The sequence below is a fragment of the Ranitomeya variabilis genome, chromosome 2 (genome assembly GCF_051348905.1).
Source record: "Ranitomeya variabilis isolate aRanVar5 chromosome 2, aRanVar5.hap1, whole genome shotgun sequence".
NCBI lineage: Eukaryota > Metazoa > Chordata > Amphibia > Anura > Dendrobatidae > Ranitomeya > Ranitomeya variabilis.
Window position 1 is genome coordinate 481,656,659 of NC_135233.1, and position 24,400 is coordinate 481,681,058.

General features: G+C 41.4%; 2 protein-coding genes and 1 long non-coding RNA gene across 3 annotated transcripts in view; 2 read left to right on the forward strand and 1 right to left on the reverse strand.

Annotated features, from left to right (window-relative positions):
• Positions 1 to 6,836, forward strand: part of LOC143803850 (mucin-5AC-like) — a 157,102-nt gene extending 150,266 nt beyond the window's left edge. The window contains exons 28-29 of the mRNA XM_077281614.1: positions 1,746 to 6,715; positions 6,822 to 6,836. Of these exons, the coding sequence (XP_077137729.1) occupies positions 1,746 to 6,715; positions 6,822 to 6,836 (4,985 nt within the window). The remainder of the gene's footprint in view (positions 1 to 1,745; positions 6,716 to 6,821) is intronic.
• A 55-nt stretch (positions 6,837 to 6,891) lies between these two features.
• Positions 6,892 to 7,540, reverse strand: LOC143806866 (uncharacterized). Its single transcript, XR_013221575.1, has 2 exons — positions 7,468 to 7,540; positions 6,892 to 6,966 (listed from the first exon to the last, which is right to left on the reverse strand). It is a non-coding gene; the product is annotated as an uncharacterized LOC143806866 (long non-coding RNA).
• Positions 7,541 to 7,702: 162 nt separating this feature from the next.
• LOC143803851 (uncharacterized) overlaps positions 7,703 to 24,400 on the forward strand; it is a 39,105-nt gene continuing 22,407 nt past the window's right edge. Inside the window, exon 1 of the mRNA XM_077281615.1 lies at positions 7,703 to 13,004. Within this exon, the coding sequence (XP_077137730.1) occupies positions 7,703 to 13,004 (5,302 nt within the window). The remainder of the gene's footprint in view (positions 13,005 to 24,400) is intronic.

The window sequence follows — 24,400 nt, forward strand, 5'->3', positions numbered from 1 at the left end:
AGTTCCTATAGGATCTCTCCGGGCCCTCCGATAGCCATGTGAAAACAGCATAAAGATACAGCAGTACGGAGGAATGCTGCAAGAGACAAATATAGCAACTTGGCCTGACACAAATAGAAGCAGTTTTGGTGACCGCGATGAGTAGGGCGGCGCTGAGAAAGAATGTGAGTTACCACCGAGACACATGATCACAGCCATGTAGATTTTACTGAAATGCTGTGACTTTTCTTAACAAAATCATACTTTCAATAGTTGACAGGGATCTAGCAGCACAGGTGACTAGCTGTGGCAGTTTCTTCTCACCTGACAGTGACAAGTCTGCCAAAGACATGTCAGTCACTGTCAGTGGGCAGAGAGAAGCTTCAGGGGATCCGCCTGAATGACTACTGCACAGAGCGATTTGGTCCCTGGCAGCTATTAAAAGTATGTTTTTCTCGGAAATGCTGAAGCAATTCAGTCAAACATACATGGTTGTGATGATATAGCCAGTGGCTGATACATACTGCCCACAGTTTGGGTAGCATATATCACATGTTAGGTTCTCTTTAATGTCTTTGGGACTGTAGAAAACCTCCCTGAATGAGGCTGCATGAGGAAAATTTATGAAAAATTTAAAAGATGGATAATATGAATGGTAAAAAAAAGAGCCTAGCACAACTTCCAAAGAGATTAGAAGTGAACTTCATAGTCAAGATACATCAGTGTCAGATCACACCTTCCATCACTGTAGTGATCAAAGTGGACTTCGTGGAAGATGGCTGAGAAGGAAACCACTGCTGAAAACAAATCATAAAAAGAGAGATTGGAATTTTCCAAAATGCATACTGAAAATCTATAAAGATGTTAGGAAAACTTTCTATGGAAAGATGAGGCAAACCTGAAGCACATCAAGTTAGCTCTATGTTCACAAATCTAAATGTAAAGCATTTCAAGAGAAAAACACTGTACCCACTGTGAAACAAGGAGAAGGCTCAGTTACGTTTGGGGTTGCGTTGCTGCATCTGGAAAAGGGGGTCTTGAATTTGTGCAAAGTGTAATAAAATATAAAAATTATCAAGCTATAATGGAGCAAAGTGTCAGAAAGATTGGTCTGAATCACAGGTCATGGGTACTTCAACAAGATAAAAACCATCCTAGAATACTATTTTAATGTAGCATTCTATGAGCCCTCATATAAACATTTGTGGAAGGATCTGAAACCACAGTTTGGAAGAAGGTGCCTTCCCACTTGAGACAGCTACAGCATTTTACTCATGAGGAATTGGCCAAAAATACTTGGAAACAGGTGCAGACGACTCATTAAGAGTTATAGAAATTGATTGTTTGCATTATTGCATAAAAAATTGTGCAACAAATTATTAAATTAAAGGTAATTTTTTTTGTCAACACCAATTTCATTAGTTTGTGATTTTTGTTCTTTTTCTGTGGTACCACAAATTCAAAAGCGGTCTGGTTTTCATAAGTTTTTATTCAGCAACTTTAAAATTACTTTTGACAGATTCATATTATTTCAGTGACCATTGTGGGTAAATCTTACTTTAACAAAAGGATATCTACAATTTTTTCCACGTGTTATGTCTTGAAAATGATAATGTGGGAAGGAAATAGGAATTCTAAAAGGATTACAAGCAATGCTTATTAACTATCTGTGGATAACGTAAGGTATACTGTACAAAGTAAGACACAATGTTTAAAATCTAAAAACAAATTATACAAAAAATAATAATGATGTTTATTTATTTCAGCTTGTCAATGCATATATGAAAACAAGTTATACAAATATGAGGACACCATTCCATATTCCAATAAGGAGGACCGCAAATGCCACCATATGAAATGCGATGCCAATGGAACAATTGTTAAAATCAATAACTGCCCAATAAAACCTACATCACTTCCACATGATTTCACAACACAATATTATAAACAGACTACCCACCAAACAAAGCATTCTACACCAAAGTCTTCTAAAACAACACCATCTAATTATAGCCTGAGTACACGTACTCCTCATGAATGCTACTGGACGGAGTGGGTTGATGTAAATCATCCAACATCTGAAAATGCTGGAGGAGATGAAGAAACCTTTGAAATAGCAGAGAACAATGGAATACATATTTGCAAAGCGAAAGAATTTATCAAAGACATAAAATGTAGATCTAGCTCACATCCCGACATACCCATTGAAATGCTTTCTCAAAAAGTCACCTGTAATACTGAAAAAGGATTGATTTGTAAAAACCAAGATAATCCTGGGCAAAATTATACGTGTTATAACTATGAAGCTAAATTCTACTGTTGTGAAAAAGAAATTCCATCGTTAACCACAGCCACATCACCACCAACTTCCCACATGAGTACATCATCCAGGCACATTCCAAGTACACCAACAAAAGTTACAGCTGCTACAACCATCAGTAATCCTACTTTAAGCACAGTTACATTTTCTACAACTTCAACTAAAGTAACAACATCTATTTACCCAATGGCAAAAAGTACAAGAACTCCTCCTTTCGAATGCTACTGGACAGAATGGGTTGATGTAAATCGTCCAACATCTGATAATACTGGAGGAGATGAAGAGACCTTTGAAATAGCAGAGAACAATGGAATTCATGTGTGTGAAGCCAAAGAATTTATCAAAGACATAAAATGTAGATCTAGCTCACATCCCGACATTCCCATTGAAATGCTTTCTCAAACAGTCACCTGTAATACTGAAAAAGGTTTGATTTGTAAAAACCAAGATAATCCTGGGCAAAATTATACGTGTTATAACTATGAAGCTAAATTCTACTGTTGTGATAAAGAAATTTCATCGTTAACCACAGCCACATCACCACCAACTTCCCACATGAGTACAACATCCATGCACATTCCAAATACACCAACAAAATCTACAGCTGCTACAACCATTAGTAATCCTACTTTAAGCACAGCTACATTTTCTACAACCTCAACTAAAGTAACAACATCTATTCACCCAACGACAAAAAGTACAAGAACTCCTCCTTTCGAATGCTACTGGACAGAGTGGGTTGATGTAAATCATCCAACATCTGATAATACTGGAGGAGATGAAGAGACCTTTGAAATAGCACAGAACCATGGAATCCATGTGTGCAAAGCCAAGGAATTGATCAAAGACATAAAATGTAGATCTAGCTCATATCCAGACATTCCCATTGAAATGCTTTCTCAAAAAGTCACCTGTAACACTGAAACAGGGCTGATTTGTAAAAACCAAGATAATCCTGGGCAAAATTATATGTGCTATAACTATGAATTAAAATTTTACTGTTGTGATGAGGAGTTTCCAATCCCAACTACAGCCACTTCATCTCCATCTACCCACATAAGTACATCACCCAGGCATAATTTAATTACAACAAAAAGAGTAAAAATTACTACAACAGGCAGTAATCCTACTTTAAGCACAGCTCCACTTTCTACAACTTCAACTAAAGTAACAACATCCAATAACCCAACAAAGACAAAAAATACAAGAACTTCTCCTTCCGAATGCTACTGGACAGAGTGGGTTGATGTAAATCATCCAACATCTGATAATACTGGAGGAGATGAAGAGACCTTTGAAATAGCAGAGAACAATGGAGTTCATGTGTGTGAAGCCAAAGAATTTATCAAAGACATAAAATGTAGATCTAGCTCGCATCCAGACATTCCCATTGAAATGCTTTCTCAAAAACTCACCTGTAATACTGAAAAAGGATTGATTTGTAAAAACCAAGATAATCCTGGGCAAAATTATACGTGTTATAACTATGAAGCTAAATTCTACTGTTGTGATAAAGAAATTTCATCGTTAACCACAGCCACATCACCACCAACTTCCCACATGAGTACAACATCCATGCACATTCCAAGTACACCAACAAAAGCTACAGCTGCTACAACCATCAGTAATCCTACTTTAAGCACAGCTACATTTTCTACAACCTCAACTAAAGTAACAACATCTATTTACCCAACGACAAAAAGTACAAGAACTCCTCATTTCAAATGCTACTGGACAGAGTGGGTTGATGTAAATCGTCCAACATCTGGTAATACTGGAGGAGATGAAGAGACCTTTGAAATAGCAGAGAACAATGGAATTCATGTGTGCGAAGCCAAAGAATTTATCAAAGACATAAAATGTAGATCTAGCTCACATCCCGACATTCCCATTGAAATGCTTTCTCAAACAGTCACCTGTAATACTGAAAAAGGGTTGATTTGTAAAAACCAAGATAATCCCGGGCAAAATTATACGTGTTATAACTATGAAGCTAAATTCTACTGTTGTGATAAAGAAATTTCATCGTTAACCACAGCCACATCACCACCAACTTCCCACATGAGTACAACATCCATGCACATTCCAAGTACACCAACAAAATCTGCAGCTGCTACAACCATCAGTAATCCTACTTTAAGCACAGCTACATTTTCTACAACCTCAACTAAAGTAACGACATCTATTTACCCAACGACAAAAAGTACAAGAACTCCTCCTTTCGAATGCTACTGGACAGAGTGGGTTGATGTAAGTCATCCAACATATGATAATACTGGAGGAGATGAAGAGACCTTTGAAATAGCAGTGAACAATGGAATTCATGTGTGTGAAGCCAAAGAATTTATCAAAGACATAAAATGTAGATCTAGCTCACATCCCGACATACCCATTGAAATGCTTTCTCAAAAAGTCACCTGTAATACTGAAAAAGGATTGATTTGTAAAAACCAAGATAATCCTGGGCAAAATTATACGTGTTATAACTATGAAGCTAAATTCTACTGTTGTGATAAAGAAATTTCATCGTTAACCACAGCCACATCACCACCAACTTCCCACATGAGTACATTATCCAGGCACATTCCAAGTACATCAACAAAAGTTACAGCTGCTACAACCATCAGTAATCCTACTTTAAGCACAGCTACATTTTCTACAACTTCAACTAAAGTAACAACATCTATTTACCCAACGACAAAAAGTACAAGAACTCCTCCTTTCGAATGCTACTGGACAGAGTGGGTTGATGTGAATCATCCAACATCTGATAATACTGGAGGAGATGAAGAGACCTTTGAAATAGCAGAGAACAATGGAGTTCATGTGTGTGAAGCCAAAGAATTTATCAAAGACATAAAATGTAGATCTAGCTCGCATCCAGACATTCCCATTGAAATGCTTTCTCAAAAACTCACCTGTAATACTGAAAAAGGATTGATTTGTAAAAACCAAGATAATCCTGGGCAAAATTATACGTGTTATAACTATGAAGCTAAATTCTACTGTTGTGATAAAGAAATTTCATCGTTAACCACAGCCACATCACCACCAACTTCCCACATGAGTACAACATCCATGCACATTCCAAGTACACCAACAAAAGCTACAGCTGCTACAACCATCAGTAATCCTACTTTAAGCACAGCTACATTTTCTACAACCTCAACTAAAGTAACAACATCTATTTACCCAACGACAAAAAGTACAAGAACTCCTCCTTTCAAATGCTACTGGACAGAGTGGGTTGATGTAAATCGTCCAACATCTGATAATACTGGAGGAGATGAAGAGACCTTTGAAATAGCAGAGAACAATGGAATTCATGTGTGCGAAGCCAAAGAATTTATCAAAGACATAAAATGTAGATCTAGCTCACATCCCGACATTCCCATTGAAATGCTTTCTCAAACAGTCACCTGTAATACTGAAAAAGGGTTGATTTGTAAAAACCAAGATAATCCCGGGCAAAATTATACGTGTTATAACTATGAAGCTAAATTCTACTGTTGTGATAAAGAAATTTCATCGTTAACCACAGCCACATCACCACGAACTTCCCACATGAGTACAACATCCATGCACATTCCAAGTACACCAACAAAATCTACAGCTGCTACAACCATCAGTAATCCTACTTTAAGCACAGCTACATTTTCTACAACCTCAACTAAAGTAACGACATCTATTTACCCAACGACAAAAAGTACAAGAACTCCTCCTTTCGATTGCTACTGGACAGAGTGGGTTGATGTAAATCGTCCAACATCTGATAATACTGGAGGAGATGAAGAGACCTTTGAAATAGCAGAGAACAATGGAATTCATGTGTGCAAAGCCAAAGAATTTATCAAAGACATAAAATGTAGATCTAGCTCACATCCCGACATTCCCATTGAAATGCTTTCTCAAACAGTCACCTGTAATACTGAAAAAGGGTTGATTTGTAAAAACCAAGATAATCCCGGGCAAAATTATACGTGTTATAACTATGAAGCTAAATTCTACTGTTGTGATAAAGAAATTTCATCGTTAACCACAGCCACATCACCACCAACTTCCCACATGAGTACATTATCCAGGCACATTCCAAGTACATCAACAAAAGTTACAGCTGCTACAACCATCAGTAATCCTACTTTAAGCACAGCTACATTTTCTACAACTTCAACTAAAGTAACAACATCTATTTACCCAACGACAAAAAGTACAAGAACTCCTCCTTTCGAATGCTACTGGACAGAGTGGGTTGATGTAAATCATCCAACATCTGATAATACTGGAGGAGATGAAGAGACCTTTGAAATAGCAGTGAACAATGGAATTCATGTGTGTGAAGCCAAAGAATTTATCAAAGACATAAAATGTAGATCTAGCTCACATCCCGACATACCCATTGAAATGCTTTCTCAAAAAGTCACCTGTAATACTGAAAAAGGATTGATTTGTAAAAACCAAGATAATCCTGGGCAAAATTATACGTGTTATAACTATGAAGCTAAATTCTACTGTTGTGATAAAGAAATTTCATCGTTAACCACAGCCATATCACCACCAACTTCCCACATGAGTGCAACATCCATGCACATTCCAAGTACACCAACAAAAGCTACAGCTGCTACAACCATCAGTAATCCTACTTTAAGCACAGCTACATTTTCTACAACCTCAACTAAAGTGACAACATCTATTTACCCAACGACAAAAAGTACAAGAACTCCTCCTTTCGAATGCTACTGGACAGAGTGGGTTGATGTAAATCATCCAACATCTGATAATACTGGAGGAGATGAAGAGACCTTTGAAATAGCAGTGAACAATGGAATTCATGTGTGTGAAGCCAAAGAATTTATCAAAGACATAAAATGTAGATCTAGCTCACATCCCGACATACCCATTGAAAATCTTTCTCAAAAAGTCACCTGTAATACTGAAAAAGGATTGATTTGTAAAAACCAAGATAATCCTGGGCAAAATTATACGTGTTATAACTATGAAGCTAAATTCTACTGTTGTGATAAAGAAATTTCATCGTTAACCACAGCCACATCACCACCAACTTCCCACATGAGTACATTATCCAGGCACATTCCAAGTACATCAACAAAAGTTACAGCTGCTACAACCATCAGTAATCCTACTTTAAGCACAGCTACATTTTCTACAACTTCAACTAAAGTAACAACATCTATTTACCCAACGACAAAAAGTACAAGAACTCCTCCTTTCGAATGCTACTGGACAGAGTGGGTTGATGTAAATCATCCAACATCTGATAATACTGGAGGAGATGAAGAGACCTTTGAAATAGCAGTGAACAATGGAATTCATGTGTGTGAAGCCAAAGAATTTATCAAAGACATAAAATGTAGATCTAGCTCACATCCCGACATACCCATTGAAATGCTTTCTCAAAAAGTCACCTGTAATACTGAAAAAGGATTGATTTGTAAAAACCAAGATAATCCTGGGCAAAATTATACGTGTTATAACTATGAAGCTAAATTCTACTGTTGTGATAAAGAAATGTCATCGTTAACCACAGCCACATCACCACCAACTTCCCACATGAGTACAACATCCATGCACATTCCAAGTACACCAACAAAAGCTACAGCTGCTACAACCATCAGTAATCCTACTTTAAGCACAGCTACATTTTCTACAACCTCAACTAAAGTAACAACACCTATTTACCATACGACAAAAAGTACAAGAACTCCTCCTTTTGAATGCTACTGGACAGAGTGGGTTGATGTAAATCATCCAACATCTGATAATACTGGAGGAGATGAAGAGACCTTTGAAATAGCATTGAACAATGATATTCATGTGTGTGAAGCCAAAGAATTTATCAAAGACATAAAATGTAGATCAAGCTCACATCCCGACATACCCATTGAAATGCTTTCTCAAAAAGTCACCTGTAATACTGAAAAAGGATTGATTTGTAAAAACCAAGATAATCCTGGGCAAAATTATACGTGTTATAACTATGAAGCTAAATTCTACTGTTGTGATAAAGAAATTTCACCGTTAACCACAGCCACATCACCACCAACTTCCCACATGAGTACATTATCCAGGCACATTCAAAGTACACCAACAAAAGTTACAGCTGCTACAGCCATCAGTAATCCTACTTTAAGCACAGCTACATTTTCTACAACTTCAACTAAAGTAGCAACAGCTATTTACCCAACGACAAAAAGTACAAGAACTCCTCCTTTCGAATGCTACTGGACAGAGTGGGTTGATGTAAATCATCCAACATCTGATAATACTGGAGGAGATGAAGAGACCTTTGAAATAGCACAGAACCATGGAATCCATGTGTGCAAAGCCAAAGAATTGATCAAAGACATAAAATGTAGATCTAGCTCATATCCAGACATTCCCATTGAAATGCTTTCTCAAAAAGTCACCTGTAACACTGAAACAGGGCTGATTTGTAAAAACCAAGATAATCCTGGGCAAAATTATATGTGCTATAACTATGAATTAAAATTCTACTGTTGTGATGAGGAGTTTCCAATCCCAACTACAGCCACTTCATCTCCATATACCCACATGAGTACATCATCCAGGCATAATTTAATTACAACAAAAAGAGTAAAAACTGCTACAACAGGCAGTAATCCTACATTAAGCACAGCTCCACTTTCTACAACTTCAACTAAAGTAACAACATCCAATTACCCAACAAAGACAAAAAGTACAAGAACTTCTCCTTCCGAATGCTACTGGACAGAGTGGGTTGATGTAAATCATCCAACATCTGATAATACTGGAGGAGATGAAGAGACCTTTGAAATAGCAGTGAACAATGGAATTCATGTGTGTGAAGCCAAAGAATTTATCAAAGACATAAAATGTAGATCTAGCTCACATCCCGACATACCCATTGAAATGCTTTCTCAAAAAGTCACCTGTAATACTGAAAAAGGATTGATTTGTAAAAACCAAGATAATCCTGGGCAAAATTATACGTGTTATAACTATGAAGCTAAATTCTACTGTTGTGATAAAGAAATTTCATCGTTAACCACAGCCACATCACCACCAACTTTCCACATGAGTACAACATCCATGCACATTCCAAGTAGACCAACAAAAGCTACAGCTGCTACAACCATCAGTAATCCTACTTTAAGCACAGCTACATTTTCTACAACCTCAACTAAAGTAACAACATCTATTTACCCAACGACAAAAAGTACAAGAACTCCTCCTTTCGAATGCTACTGGACAGAGTGGGTTGATGTAAATCATCCAACATCTGATAATACTGGAGGAGATGAAGAGACCTTTGAAATAGCAGTGAACAATGGAATTCATGTGTGTGAAGCCAAAGAATTTATCAAAGACATAAAATGTAGATCAAGCTCACATCCCGACATACCCATTGAAATGCTTTCTCAAAAAGTCACCTGTAATACTGAAAAAGGATTGATTTGTAAAAACCAAGATAATCCTGGGCAAAATTATATGTGTTATAACTATGAAGCTAAATTCTACTGTTGTGATAAAGAAATTTCATCGTTAACCACAGCCACATCACCACCAACTTCCCACATGAGTACAACATCCAGGCACATTCCATATACACCAACAAAAGCTACATCTGCTTCAACCATCAGTAATCCTACTTTAAGCACAGCTACATTTTCTACAACTTCAACTAAAGTAACAACATCTATTTACCCAACGACAAAAAGTACAAGAACTCCTCCTTTCGAATGCTACTGGACAGAGTGGGTTGATGTAAATCATCCAACATCTGATAATACTGGAGGAGATGAAGAGACCTTTGAAATAGCACAGAACCATGGAATCCATGTGTGCAAAGCCAAAGAATTGATCAAAGACATAAAATGTAGATCTAGCTCATATCCAGACATTCCCATTGAAATGCTTTCTCAAAAAGTCACCTGTAACACTGAAACAGGGCTGATTTGTAAAAACCAAGATAATCCTGGGCAAAATTATATGTGCTATAACTATGAATTAAAATTCTACTGTTGTGATGAGGAGTTTCCAATCCCAACTACAGCCACTTCATCTCCATATACCCACATGAGTACATCATCCAGGCATAATTTAATTACAACAAAAAGAGTAAAAACTGCTACAACAGGCAGTAATCCTACATTAAGCACAGCTCCACTTTCTACAACTTCAACTAAAGTAACAACATCCAATTACCCAACAAAGACAAAAAGTACAAGAACTTCTCCTTCCGAATGCTACTGGACAGAGTGGGTTGATGTAAATCATCCAACATCTGATAATACTGGAGGAGATGAAGAGACCTTTGAAATAGCAGTGAACAATGGAATTCATGTGTGTGAAGCCAAAGAATTTATCAAAGACATAAAATGTAGATCTAGCTCACATCCCGACATACCCATTGAAATGCTTTCTCAAAAAGTCACCTGTAATACTGAAAAAGGATTGATTTGTAAAAACCAAGATAATCCTGGGCAAAATTATACGTGTTATAACTATGAAGCTAAATTCTACTGTTGTGATAAAGAAATTTCATCGTTAACCACAGCCACATCACCACCAACTTTCCACATGAGTACAACATCCATGCACATTCCAAGTAGACCAACAAAAGCTACAGCTGCTACAACCATCAGTAATCCTACTTTAAGCACAGCTACATTTTCTACAACCTCAACTAAAGTAACAACATCTATTTACCCAACGACAAAAAGTACAAGAACTCCTCCTTTCGAATGCTACTGGACAGAGTGGGTTGATGTAAATCATCCAACATCTGATAATACTGGAGGAGATGAAGAGACCTTTGAAATAGCAGTGAACAATGGAATTCATGTGTGTGAAGCCAAAGAATTTATCAAAGACATAAAATGTAGATCAAGCTCACATCCCGACATACCCATTGAAATGCTTTCTCAAAAAGTCACCTGTAATACTGAAAAAGGATTGATTTGTAAAAACCAAGATAATCCTGGGCAAAATTATATGTGTTATAACTATGAAGCTAAATTCTACTGTTGTGATAAAGAAATTTCATCATTAACCACAGCCACATCACCACCAACTTCCCACATGAGTACAACATCCAGGCACATTCCATATACACCAACAAAAGCTACATCTGCTTCAACCATCAGTAATCCTACTTTAAGCACAGCTACATTTTCTACAACTTCAACTAAAGTAACAACATCTATTTACCCAACGACAAAAAGTACAAGAACTCCTCCTTTCGAATGCTACTGGACAGAGTGGGTTGATGTAAATCATCCAACATCTGATAATACTGGAGGAGATGAAGAGACCTTTGAAATAGCACAGAACCATGGAATCCATGTGTGCAAAGCCAAAGAATTGATCAAAGATATAAAATGTAGATCTAGCTCATATCCAGACATTCCCATTGAAATGCTTTCTCAAAAAGTCACCTGTAACACTGAAACAGGGCTGATTTGTAAAAACCAAGATAATCCTGGGCAAAATTATATGTGCTATAACTATGAATTAAAATTCTACTGTTGTGATGAGGAGTTTCCAATCCCAACTACAGCCACTTCATCTCCATCTACCCACATGAGTACATCATCCAGGCTTAATTTAATTACAACAAAAAGAGTAAAAACTACTACAACAGTCAGTAATCCTACATTAAGCACAGCTCCACTTTCTACAACTTCAACTAAAGTAACAACATCCAATTACCCAACAATGACAAAAAGTACAAGAACTTCTCCTTCCGAATGCTACTGGACAGAGTGGGTTGATGTAAATCATCCAACATCTGATAATACTGGAGGAGATGAAGAGACCTTTGAAATAGCAGAGAACAATGGAATTCATGTGTGTGAAGCCAAAGAATTTATCAAAGACATAAAATGTAGATCTAGCTCACATCCCGACATTCCCATTGAAATGCTTTCTCAAAAAGTCACCTGTAATACTGAAACAGGGTTGCTTTGTAAAAACCAAGATAATCCTGGGCAAAATTATACGTGTTATAACTATGAAGCTAAATTCTACTGTTGTGATAAAGAAATTCCATCGTTAACCACAGCCACATCACCGCCAACTTCCCACATGAGTACATCATCCAGGCACATTCTAAGTACACCAACAAAAGTTACAGCTGCTACAACCATCAGTAATCCTACTCTAAGCACAGCTATATTTCCTACAACTTCTACTAAAGTAACGTTATCTACGTTATCTAATTTCCCAACAACATTGCTGAGAACAAGTTCTAGTCCTGTCGTATGCTACTGGACAGAGTGGGTTGATGAAAATCATCCAAGATCCGATATTAATGGAGGAGATGAAGAGACCTTTGACATAGCCAAGTCTAAAGGAAGACAAGTCTGCAAAGCCAAAAAATTCATCAAAGACATAAAATGTAGATCTAGCTCATATCCAGACATTGCCATTGAAATGCTTCCTCAAAAAGTCACTTGTAATATAGAAACAGGGTTGATTTGTAGAAACCGAGATAATCCGGGGGCAAGAAATATGTGCTTTAATTATGAAGTAAAATTCTACTGCTGTGATGACATATTGAGAAATACACCAACATTATCGTCATTCACTCCCCTGAGTACATCATCTAGATATGCGACTCCCCTCTCAACAATAGAAACAATAGAAACCACCAGTTCAAAATCATCTCCATCAAGGAGCCAAACATCGACAACCCCTTTCACAGGTATGTTATCTGGTTTATAATTCTATATAATAACAATGCCCATATTTCTTTTTTTTACTCTTTTGTTTTCAATATTCTTGTTTTTCACGAATATATCAACATTTTGGGGGGAGGGGGCAAAAAGTCAAATTCCAGAATTTGAAGGAATTGGAATTGTTTACACTGCATTAGGCAAAGATCAAATTGAAACATATGTGGATTCATAGACACTGCTGGATTTTCTTAGAGAATAGAACATTTTGAGTAGAATATTAGTTGTTGGTGGAAGTGTGGCTCATCAGATGCAACTTCAGGTATTTGTCAAATACAAAAAAGACCTGTCCTGCGACAGATTCTGTTTCATAAAAATTGTGAGTTCAGTTGTTAGTTATACATTGTAATCATATTTGGTGATATTTCAGTAGTTTAGTGACCTGACCTGAAAGGGCCCAACTGATATTGTTTGTTTTTTTATATATCTCAGGTTATGTTCCCACGGTCAAGAACGGGCAGCGCTTTGAACGCAGCCATATCCACTTTGTCCAAAGCACTGCCAGCTTTTGAACGCAGGTGATTCGGCATGTGTTCATTGAACCATGCTTAATCACTGCGCCCAATACATTGGACAGGAACTTTACAGAAAGATTCGCCACATGTCCATCTCCCCAGAGAAGCCGGAGACATCCCTGCACGCATAGTGGAGATGGGATTTCTTCAAATCTCATCCACTATGCTGTAACATCTGGCTGCTGCTGGCTGGATGCTGCAGATGTATGCAATGTCCAACCCGCAGCGTTTCCTAAGGGAACATACCCTTAGGAATTTGCGAGCAAAAACTTTTTTCTTTTACTCTTATGTGGCTCTGTAAGGTTTTATTTAATACATGACACTTTCCAAATTTTTCAGCTACATATAAAGTTCTTTGTAACTTTTATTTAAGAGAAAATGTCAATGCAAAAATTAAAAACAAAAATGATTGTAATTTTTTTATACTGTACATTTTTTTAGAATAATAAACTGAATTGATTAGTTTTTTGAGTTAATATGCATACATATTTCTAGAATATTTGTAATTGATAAAATGTTTTTTTTTTATGATTGCCTAATCATTTTGTGGTAAGCAAATCACTTGCTGATTTTTTTTTTATCTTAATCTAGATGCCATTGTTTCATCTTGTTAAAAATAGTTCACCTGTTTTATTTCACTAATTAAAGGGATCATTTTTGGATAGGTTGTATAAAAGCTATTTCTACTTCATTTAAGTAAACATTAGTGATGAGCGAGTATACTCATTGCTTAGGTTTTCACTAGCATGCTTGGGTGGTCTGCCCCAGAAAAGATATTTTGGGATTGCATAAACAATATTTGTAGCCTGAAAAGTTTGAAAATATGGTGTGTGGTTAAATAATCTGATTACCATCCGTTTTTCCTTAGCCAGATAGACTGAGGTCACCTGGACATTAAAAAGGCTGTGTTTGCATTAGAGAGCTCAAAACAGGTTCAGTAGACATGAGAAGCATAACTAGAGATGCAGCTTGGATGGGGTGAAACATATGAGTGGGCCTCTAACAAAGTAACCCTGAATTATCCCTACAGCGGCAAAACCTAATGGTGGGTATAGGGGAACCTCAGCAGATGACTGCACCGTTACTGAAAATAAATTTCTATACAAAGGCCAACACTGATATTACCGCAATATAGTGACCATAGAGTAGTAGATATCAGACCTTCAGAACATGTAAGAGATTACAGCACAGTTATAGATGGTAGATGGTGACTTACAGCTGACGTTCTTTCTGATGGAGTCGTTCACTTTTCCTGTCGTTTTCATCTTGCCCAGACCAACATGACAACTTTTCCAGTCACAATTCATCTGCAGAGTTGACAACAAAGACACATGTAACTTCTTAAATTTTCTGCACCGTCTCCATCAATTCCCAACCTGCACAAACTCCTAACCCTGCTGATACCCCTTTTTTGAACCTCTGCTGCTGTATGTGTCCCTATAGCTGCACCTGCTGTGTGGTACAAAAACAGGGCTCCTCTTACTGCCCCATATAATAATACCCACCACCGTGCCACTTCCATGGTAAAATGCCCTCTAAATGGTAAAATTGCACCTATAAAATATGAATTCCCTGTCCAAGTGTCCTAGATTACAGAGTCCACATTTTGCCTCTACAATGCAATACTGCCCCATGCACTCCTTTGACAATCACAATACTCTTAATGCTGCTATAACATAATGCTTAGTTCTCATTTAACATTTAATAATGTCCCCTAAGTCCTCTCATGTACAACTCCCCTATTATACATAGTATCGTGCCCCCACCTGATCCTCTATACACAGTATAATGCCCCCACAGCTTTCTATACACAGTGGAATTCCCCCACTGCTCCCTATATATAATATAATGCCCTGACAGCTTCCCTATACACAGTTTAATGCCCCACAGCTCCCTACACAGTACATAATGGGCCCACAGTGCTCCTGTACACACTGTATTGCCCCCACAGCTCCCCTATATGCAGTAAAATGCCCCCATAGCTTCCCTAGATTCAGTATAATGGGTTCACACCTCCTCTGTACACAGTATGATGGTTCCACAGGTCTCTTGTGCATAGTATGATGGGTTCACAGCTCCCCTGTACAAAGTATGATGGTCTCACCGCTTTCCTATACACAGTTCAATGGTCTCACAGCTCTGTTATACATAGTATGATGTCTACACTGCTCCCCTGTACATTGTATAATGTCCTCAATGCTCCACAAAAATAGAGTACAATGCCCCTCGCAGTAGTCCTCACACTGTATAATGGCCCCCAAACTGTATAATGACTGTCACACTATATGATGGCCCCACTCTGTAGTCCCCACACTTTACAATGGTATGGCGCCCCTGAGGGTCCAGTTGCCACAGAGGTACTGCACCTCAGTCAGAAGTTTAGTACTCCAATCTTGGGTAAGAAGGGGACACTACCTGGGACTCACATACTAGCATCCAACACCATACCCCTCCAGGCCAGGGGATCTGGGAGGACCCTATTGAGGGAGGGTCCCATCTCAGGCTGGAGGGGGAACTAGGTAGAGGGTGTGGATGGAGAGAGTGACAGTTGAGGAGTTGTCATGGAAACAGGAGGGAGGAGTTAGGAAAGTAGTTAGGAGTTAGTTGGGAGGAGTTGAAGAGAGCAGACGTAAAGAAAATAGCTCCAGTGAGAGAAGAAGTCCTAGGGGCCAGGGAAGTGAGGAATCCACCTGTGGCACCCGAATTCACGCCGACCATAGTCAGGTGGAAGGACCATGATGAACTAGGGGTCCGGCCCCAGACTAGCAGAGGAACTGCAAATCTCAGCTAGCAAACCGGAGGCTGTAGTATCTGCATGTGCTACAGCCAAATCCAGACACATTCGCTGAAAAGGCAGCTATATAGGATCAAGGGGACCAGGAGAAGGTTGCCCGACAGGACCCGAGGCTGCTGGCTTGGGACACTGTGTTTGAGGTGCAGGGTAGGATGGCGATGGCCTGGGAAGGTACACAAGAAAGGAAGTCTCGGAAAAGTGCATCCGAATTACCTGAGAGCTGGCTGGACCACAGACCGAGAGGACACAGCACCTGGTTGGACACTGTAACCATCTGACTGTGAGTAAAGTGAGAAAACTGCACCCTGCTGTGTCCTCAGAATTATCACTGCATCACCTGCCCTGCACTACAACAGTTCATCATAGACTTTAACACTTTAACTGCCCTGGGGCCTAGCTCTACCAGTGGAGAGCTGTAACATCTCCGCTGTGTCACCAACTGCCCCATTGGACCTGAACCGCAGCATCAGCCATTTTCCTTATTGCTGAACACCACGAGTGGCATCACGAACTAATCCCCTACAAACATTTTTCCCCTTCATTTCAAATTTCATTGGATGTCCAGGGCCACGGACCGGGTTACTGCTGCCGGAACAAACCCCCGAAGAACCGTTGGACCCGGCCCGAGTATCCTGCAGCCCTCACCCTCAATGGCCCTCACAGTAGTCCCTACTTTAAAGGCCCACACATTAGCTCCCATACTGTATGAAGGTTGCCACATTGTTCCTCAAACTGTATGTTGGCCTCCACATTTTCCTCCATGCTGTATAAGGGCCCCAACAATAGGCCCTACACTATAGATGGCCCCCAAATAAGCTCCCATACTGTATGATGGCCTCACATTAGCTCGCACACTGTATGATGGCTCCTACACTTTGAGAGACCGACCACAGTAGCCCCTAAACTGTATGAGAGCACCATCCACACTTTATGAAGGTTCCCTACACTGTATGATGCCTCTACGGTCACACCAAAAGTTTTAAGTAAAATTTAAAGCACCATATTTAAACTTGATATTGAAATGGAAGGAGTATCATACCACTGCAAATCTACCAAGACCCGGCCATCACTCTAAACTTTCATCTCAAACAAGGAGAAGACTGATCAGTAGTGTTGAGCGATACCGTCCGATACTTGAAAGTATCGGTATCGGATAGTATCGGCCGATACCCGAAAAGTATCGGATATCGCCAATACCGATACCCGATACCAATACAAGTCAATGGGACACCAAGTATCGGAAGGTATCCTGTATGGTTCCCAGGGTCTGAAGGAGAGGAAACTCTCCTTCAGGCCCTGGGATCCATATTAATGTGTAAAATAAAGAATAAAACTATAAAATATTGATATGCTCACCTCTCCGACGCAGCCTGGACCTTACCGATGTAACCGGCAGCTTCCGTTCCTAAGAATGAGCGCTTGAAAGACCTTAGATGACGTTGCGGCCTGTGATTGGTCGCGTGAGCGGTCACGTGACCGCCACGCGACCAATCACAAGCCGCAACGTCATCTAAGGTCTTTCAAGCGCTTGAAAGACCTTAGATGACGTCGCAGCTTGTGATTGGTCACGTGGCGGTCACGTGACCGCTCATGCGACCAATCACAGGCCGCGACGTCATCTAAGGTCTTTCAAGCGCTCATTCTTAGGAACGGAAGCTGCCGGTTACATCGGTAAGGTCCAGGCTGCGTCGGAGAGGTGAGTATATCAATATTTTTTATTTTTATTCTTTATTTTACACATTAATATCGATCCCGATACCGATTCCCGATATCACAAAAGTATCGGATCTCGGTATCGGAATTCCGATACAGCAAATATCGGCCGATACCCGATACTTGCGGTATCGGAATGCTCAACACTACTGATCAGAGATGCAGCCAAGAGGCCCATGATCACTCTGGATGAACTGCAGAAATCTACAGCTGAGGTAGGACAGTCTGTCCATAGGAGAACAATCAGTCGCACACTGCACAAATCTGGCCTTTATGGAAGAGTGGCAAGAAGAAAGCCATTTCTCAAAGATATCCATAAAAAGTGTTGTTTGAAGCTTGCAACAAGCCACCTGGGAGACACACCAAACATGTGAAATAAGGTGCTCTGGTCAGATGAAACCAAAATTGAACTTTTTGGCAACAATGCCAAACGATATGTTTGGCGTAAAGGCAACACAGCTCATCACCCTGAATACATCATCCCCACGGTCAAACATGGTGGTGGCAGCATCATGGTTTGGGCCTGCTTTTCTTCGGCAGGGACAGGGAAGATGGTTAAAATTGATGGTAGGAAGGATGGAGCCAAATACAGGACCATTCTTGAAGAAAACCTGTTGTAGTCTGCAAAGATCTGAGACTGGGACGGAGATTTGTCTTCCAACAAGACAATTATCCCAAACATAAAGCAAAATCTACAATGGAATGGTTCACAAATAAACGTATCCAGGTGTTAGAATGGCCAAGTCAATGTCCAGACCTCAATCCAATTGAGAATCTGTGGAAAGAGCTGAAAACTGCTGTTCACAAACGATCTCCATCAAACCTCGCTGACCTCGAGCTGTTTGCCAAGGAAGAATGGACAAAGATTTACAAAACTGATAGAGACATACCCCAAACGACTTGCAGCTGTAATTGCAACAAAAGGTGGCGCAACAAAGTAATAAATTAAAGGGGCCGAATAATATTGCATGCCACACTTTTCAGTTTTTGAATTTCCACAAAAATTTAAAATAACCAATAAATTACGTTCAACTTCACAATTGTGTTCCACTTGTTGATTTTTCACCAAAAATATACATTTGGTATCTGTTAGGTGTCGAGTTCCATCTGCTGCACAGGGGGAATCTCGAACCATGTCCACTGCAGTCTCCCATTCTTCTCCAGCCAGAGCAGAATCTGCCCAGTGGAGACGTTGGTCCTAATGTCTATCTCAAGCTGATACTGTCCGACTGGTTACTACTGACTTTCCAGGCTCTGCCTTTCTAGCCAGTACTGATCAGCAGTGAACAGGCCTTTCTGGGACTAAGTCCTGCTTTTTCCATACTGAGCATGCCCACAGGACGACCTCCCATTGGAGGTCGAGGGTCACATGCTCAGGTCTTGTTGCGTCTCCTATTGGACCATCAGGAATGTCTCGGAGCACTACTGCTATAAAAGGGTCACATGGCTGCTCGGCCATGCGCTAGTGTAAACTTGCTAATGTGTGTGTGGATGTATGTCTGTCGATGGATGAAAGCTCATTCCCATCCCTAGAGTTGTTGCCTGCTCACGAATGGTGGAAGCTACCTAGCGCCTGAGGGTGCTATCCTGCACATCTAGCACACAATACAGCGTCTCTGTGCAGCGACCACCAATGCGGCGCCGTGCGCTTAGTGCACTTTCCTGGCCCTAATTAGGGTGGTTAGTGGCATCCGCTAGAGCGGCACTGTATGCACTCTTGTGCGGTAAATTGTTAGCTCAGTTATATCCCTGACACCACAGTAGCGGTGCCGAGCGTAAGAGGTCTAGAGGAACTCTTTCCCCGAGTCTTGGGACAGAGAGTTCTGTGACTCTTTGCTTGCGCTCTCTGTGTGGTATCGCGGCCCTGTGACACAACAGGGTTCGCTTCCTTCATACCGGGTGAAGCTAACACGTGTGTGTATTCTCATTATACCGCCATATAGTCTGCCATTTCCGAGCAGCAGGTGTCCTTTCTGCACGATGGACCTCGACTGCGAATGCACCTCATATCTTCTCTAATTATTATTTGTGCATTTTGCCAGTCCTAACATTACGCTAGCGCCAGGGTCTGGCTTGTAATGGTGAGCGATCAGCGATTGCAACAGTACATCCAGCAGCTGTAGGGTAGGTTGGCGGCTCTTGAGCGCACAACCTCGGCCGTGGATGTTACCGCAGTCCCTGTTCAGGCTGCCAGCGTGGCTGCAGCCAGTTTGTCCACTGCCACTGCCACCCCTGCTCCGACATTGTCCCATCTCCCATTACCGGATAAGATTGCTGGTGACAGTAAGCTGTGCCGGGGATTCGTGAGTCAGTGTGCCATACATCTTGAGCTCCTGGCTGCATGTTTTCCCACAGAACGAGTTAGAGTGGGATTTATTATATCCCTTTGGTTGGGCAAGGCTTTGGAGTGGGCAATGCCACTGAGGGAGCGTGATGATCATGTGGTGCAGAGTGCTCCAAAGTTCCTTGACACTCTGAAACAGGTTTTTATGGGACCTCATGTCACCCATGATTCGGCACTCCAACTGCTGGCATTGACACGGGGTTCGTCCATGGTCAGTCATTTTGCCGTCCACTTCCGGACTTTGGCATCTGAGCTGGAGTGGCCGGATAAAGTCCTTATTCCTGTGTTTTGGAAAGGACTGGCTGACCATGTGAAGGACGCTTTGGCCACTAGGGAGATTCCTGCTGCACTGGAGAAGTTGATAACTATATCCTCTCTCATTGACCTCTGTTTTAACGAGCAAAGGTTGGAGCGAGCTCAGTGTAGGCATAGGTTTTGCCTGTCTCCCACCTTCACCAAACCTCTGGAATCTCCGGTCCAGGTGTCCGAGCCACCTGAGGCCATGGAGGTGTCACGGGCGGGGTCTAAGTCCCAGACCGCTCGTGCACCCAAGGTCTGTCCTGTATGCCATCAGCCAGGACATTATGCTAGGAAATGTCCCCATCGGTTGGGAAAAACGTCAGCATCTATTGGTTGTAGGAGGAGGTATACTAGACACGGCGACGTTTTCCTCCAAACTGTCCTTCAAGGGGACAATTATAATAGGCCCATCCACTCATACGATAGAGCTTTATGTGGATTCCTGGGCAGAGGGCAACTTCATGTCTTCTGCCTTCGTCCAATGGCACGCAATACCCCTGATAATGCTCGCCAAACCAGTAACCGTAAGAGTGGTGAATGAGTCGACACTGCCCTCACAGATAACACATCAGACCATCCAATTTACTCTTTCTATGTTGCCATCCCATCAGGAGATTGTTTCTTTACTGGTCATTCCTGAGGGGATAGATGAGATCCTGCTACGTTACCACTCCCCACATATAGAGTGGTCCACAGGGAGAATTTTGGGATGGAGTGAATCTAGTGAGGGTAGATGTCTGAAGGAATGCATTCAAGTTGCTACTACTGAAGTACCCGCAGATCTTTCCTCTCTCCCCAAGCACTATTGGCCCTATGCGGACGTATTCTCCAAGAGGGCTGCGGAGGCCCTTCCACCCCACCGCCCCTATGACTTTCCTATTGACCTCTTGCCTGGTGCAGAACCTCCCCGGGGTTGAGTCTATCCCCTGTCTCTCCCGGAGACAGAGGCGATATCCCAATACATCCAGGAGAATCTGGCAAGAGGATTCATTAGGAAGTCAGTGTCACCTGTGGGGCGGGGTTCTTGTTTGTGCAGAAGAAGAACAGAGAACTACGTCCATGCATTGATTGCAGGGGTCGCCATTAAGAATAAGTACCCACTGCCCCTGATATCTCAGCTCTTTGATAGGCTTCGGGGAGCAAGGGTATTTACTAAACTAGATTTGCGGGGTGCTTACAACCTGATTCGCATCCGTGAGGGGGATGAATGGAAGACGGCTTTTAACACCAGGGATGGGCACTATCAATACCTGGTGATGCCCTTTTTTCAAGACTTTGTGAATGTTATCTTCCGGGATATGCTCTCCACGTCGGGTTGTAGTTTATCTGGATGATATCCTCATCTACTCTTTAGATATAGACTTCCACCGGAGAGATGTTTGCAAGGTCTTCAACCTCCTACCATCTAACTCCCTCTATGCCAAGTTGGAGAAGTGTATGTTTGAGCAAGAGTCCTTGCCTTTCCTGGGCTATATCATCTCCTCCCGGGGATTGGCCATGGATCCTGCCAAGCTACAGGCTGGGATGGACTGGCAGGAACCCCATTCTCTTAAAGCGGTGCAACACTTTATGGGGTTCATTAATTATTATCGCCAGTTCATTCCCCTCTTCTCAACTTTGGTAGCTCCCTTGGTTGCCCTCACCAAGAAAGGCGCAAATCCCAAATTGTGGTTGGAGGAGGTCTCCAAGGCCTTTCTCTTTGTTAAGCCACACTTCGCTAGCGTTCCCATTTTATATCACCCCGATGTTGATAAACCATTTATCATGGAGGTGGATGCATCTTCCGACGGTGCTGGAGCGGTCCTCTTCCAGAAGGCTGCTCAGGGTCGGAAGCATCCTTGCTTCTTCTTCTCCAAGACCTTGACACCAGCGGAGAGGAATTATTCCATCGGGGGCAGGGAGTTGCTAGCCATGAATTTGGCCTTCTCGGAGTGGAAACACCTCCTGGCGGGGGCTCGCATTCCCTTTCAAGTTTACTCCGACCACAAAAATTTGGTATTTACAGACTGCCCAATGGCTAAATTCTCGCCAGGCTAGATGGTCCCTGTTCTTCTTCCGGTTCCATTTCACCCTCCTTTTTCTCTCCGGGGAGAAGAACATTCATGCCAATGCTCTTCCCCGCTCCGTAGTGTCTTCTGAGGAGGAGGAGCCTCGGCTTATTGAACTTCAGAGAGCTTGAGAATTGTGGCCCCAGTTTTGCTAGAGTCTGTGCCCCGGGCAAGACTTTTGTGTCATCTAACTTGCGACCAGAGGTTTTCTCTTGGGCTCATTCTTCCAGGGTGGGTGGACAATTTGGGACCAGGAGAACATCTGAGCTTCTGACGAGGACATACTGGTGGCCGCATATGGTCCCGTGACATCGGAGACTATATTAGAGCATGTGTCTCTTGTGTCAAGAATAAGTCTACTCGACAACAGCCTGCTGGGCTTCTTTACCTCCTGCCGGTGGCGGACATTCCCTGGGTAATGGTCAGGATGGACTTCATGGTGGGCTTACCCAAGTCCCATAGCTGCAACATTATTTTTCCAAAATGGTGCACTTGGTGCAGCTTCCACGGCTACTTTCTTCACGGGCCTTGGCGGCGTTGTTTATCAAGCATATTTTCCGTCTACACGGTGGTTAGTGGCATCCGCCAGAGCGGCACTGTATGCACTCTTGTGCGGTAAATTGTTAGCTCAGTTATATCCCTGACACCACAGTAGCGGTGCCGAGCGTAAGAGGTCTAGAGGAACTCTTTCCCCGAGTCTTGGAACAGAGTTCTGTGACTTTTTGCCAACCATTACCGAGCAGCAGGTATCTTTTCTGCACGGTGGACCCCGGACTGTGAACGCACCTCATAGCCTCTCTAATTATTATTTGGTGCGTTCCACCAGTCCTAACAGTATCTTTATGTTTGAAGCATGATATGTGGGAAAAGGTTGAAAAGTTCCAGGGAAAGAATACTTTCATAAGGCACTGTAGTGGAATGCGTTGAAAACAATAAAGCATAAAAATGATCAACGTAAATCAAAATTAATATTCCATGAAGGTCTTTCTTTGCAATAATACTCAAAAAGCAAAGTGGAAAATCATATTACAGGCTGATACAATTTTGGGGGAAATGCCTCAAAACATAGAAATGAGGCTCAGTAGTGTGTGTGGCCTCCATGTGTCTGTATGACTTCCTAACAAAGCATGGGCATGCTCCTGCCAAGGCAGCGGATGTTCTCCTGTGGGATCTACTCCAAGACCTGTTTTAAAGCATCAGCCATCTCTGGACAGTCTGTGGTGCAACATAGTGTTGGTGGATGGAACTAGACATGATGTCCCAGATGTGCTCGATTGGATTCAGGTCTGGGGAACGGGTAGGCCAGTCCATAGTATCAATGCCTTCATCAAGCAGGAACTGCTGACACACTTGAGCCACATGCTTTGGACATTGTGCTGACACACAGCTACCCTTCTTGTGACAGCTCGCATTGATGTGCCATCCTGGATGAGCGGCACTACCTGAGCAACTTCTGTGGGTTGTAGACACTTCGTCATGCTACCTCTAGGGGTGAGAGCAATGAAAAAATGCAAAAGTCACCAAAACAATAGCCAAAAAGGATGAAAACAGAGAAATGGTCTGTGTTCACCACCTGCAAAACCACTCCTTTATTGTTGTCTTGCTAATTACCTATAATTTCTACCTGTTTTATGTTCCATTTGCACAAAGG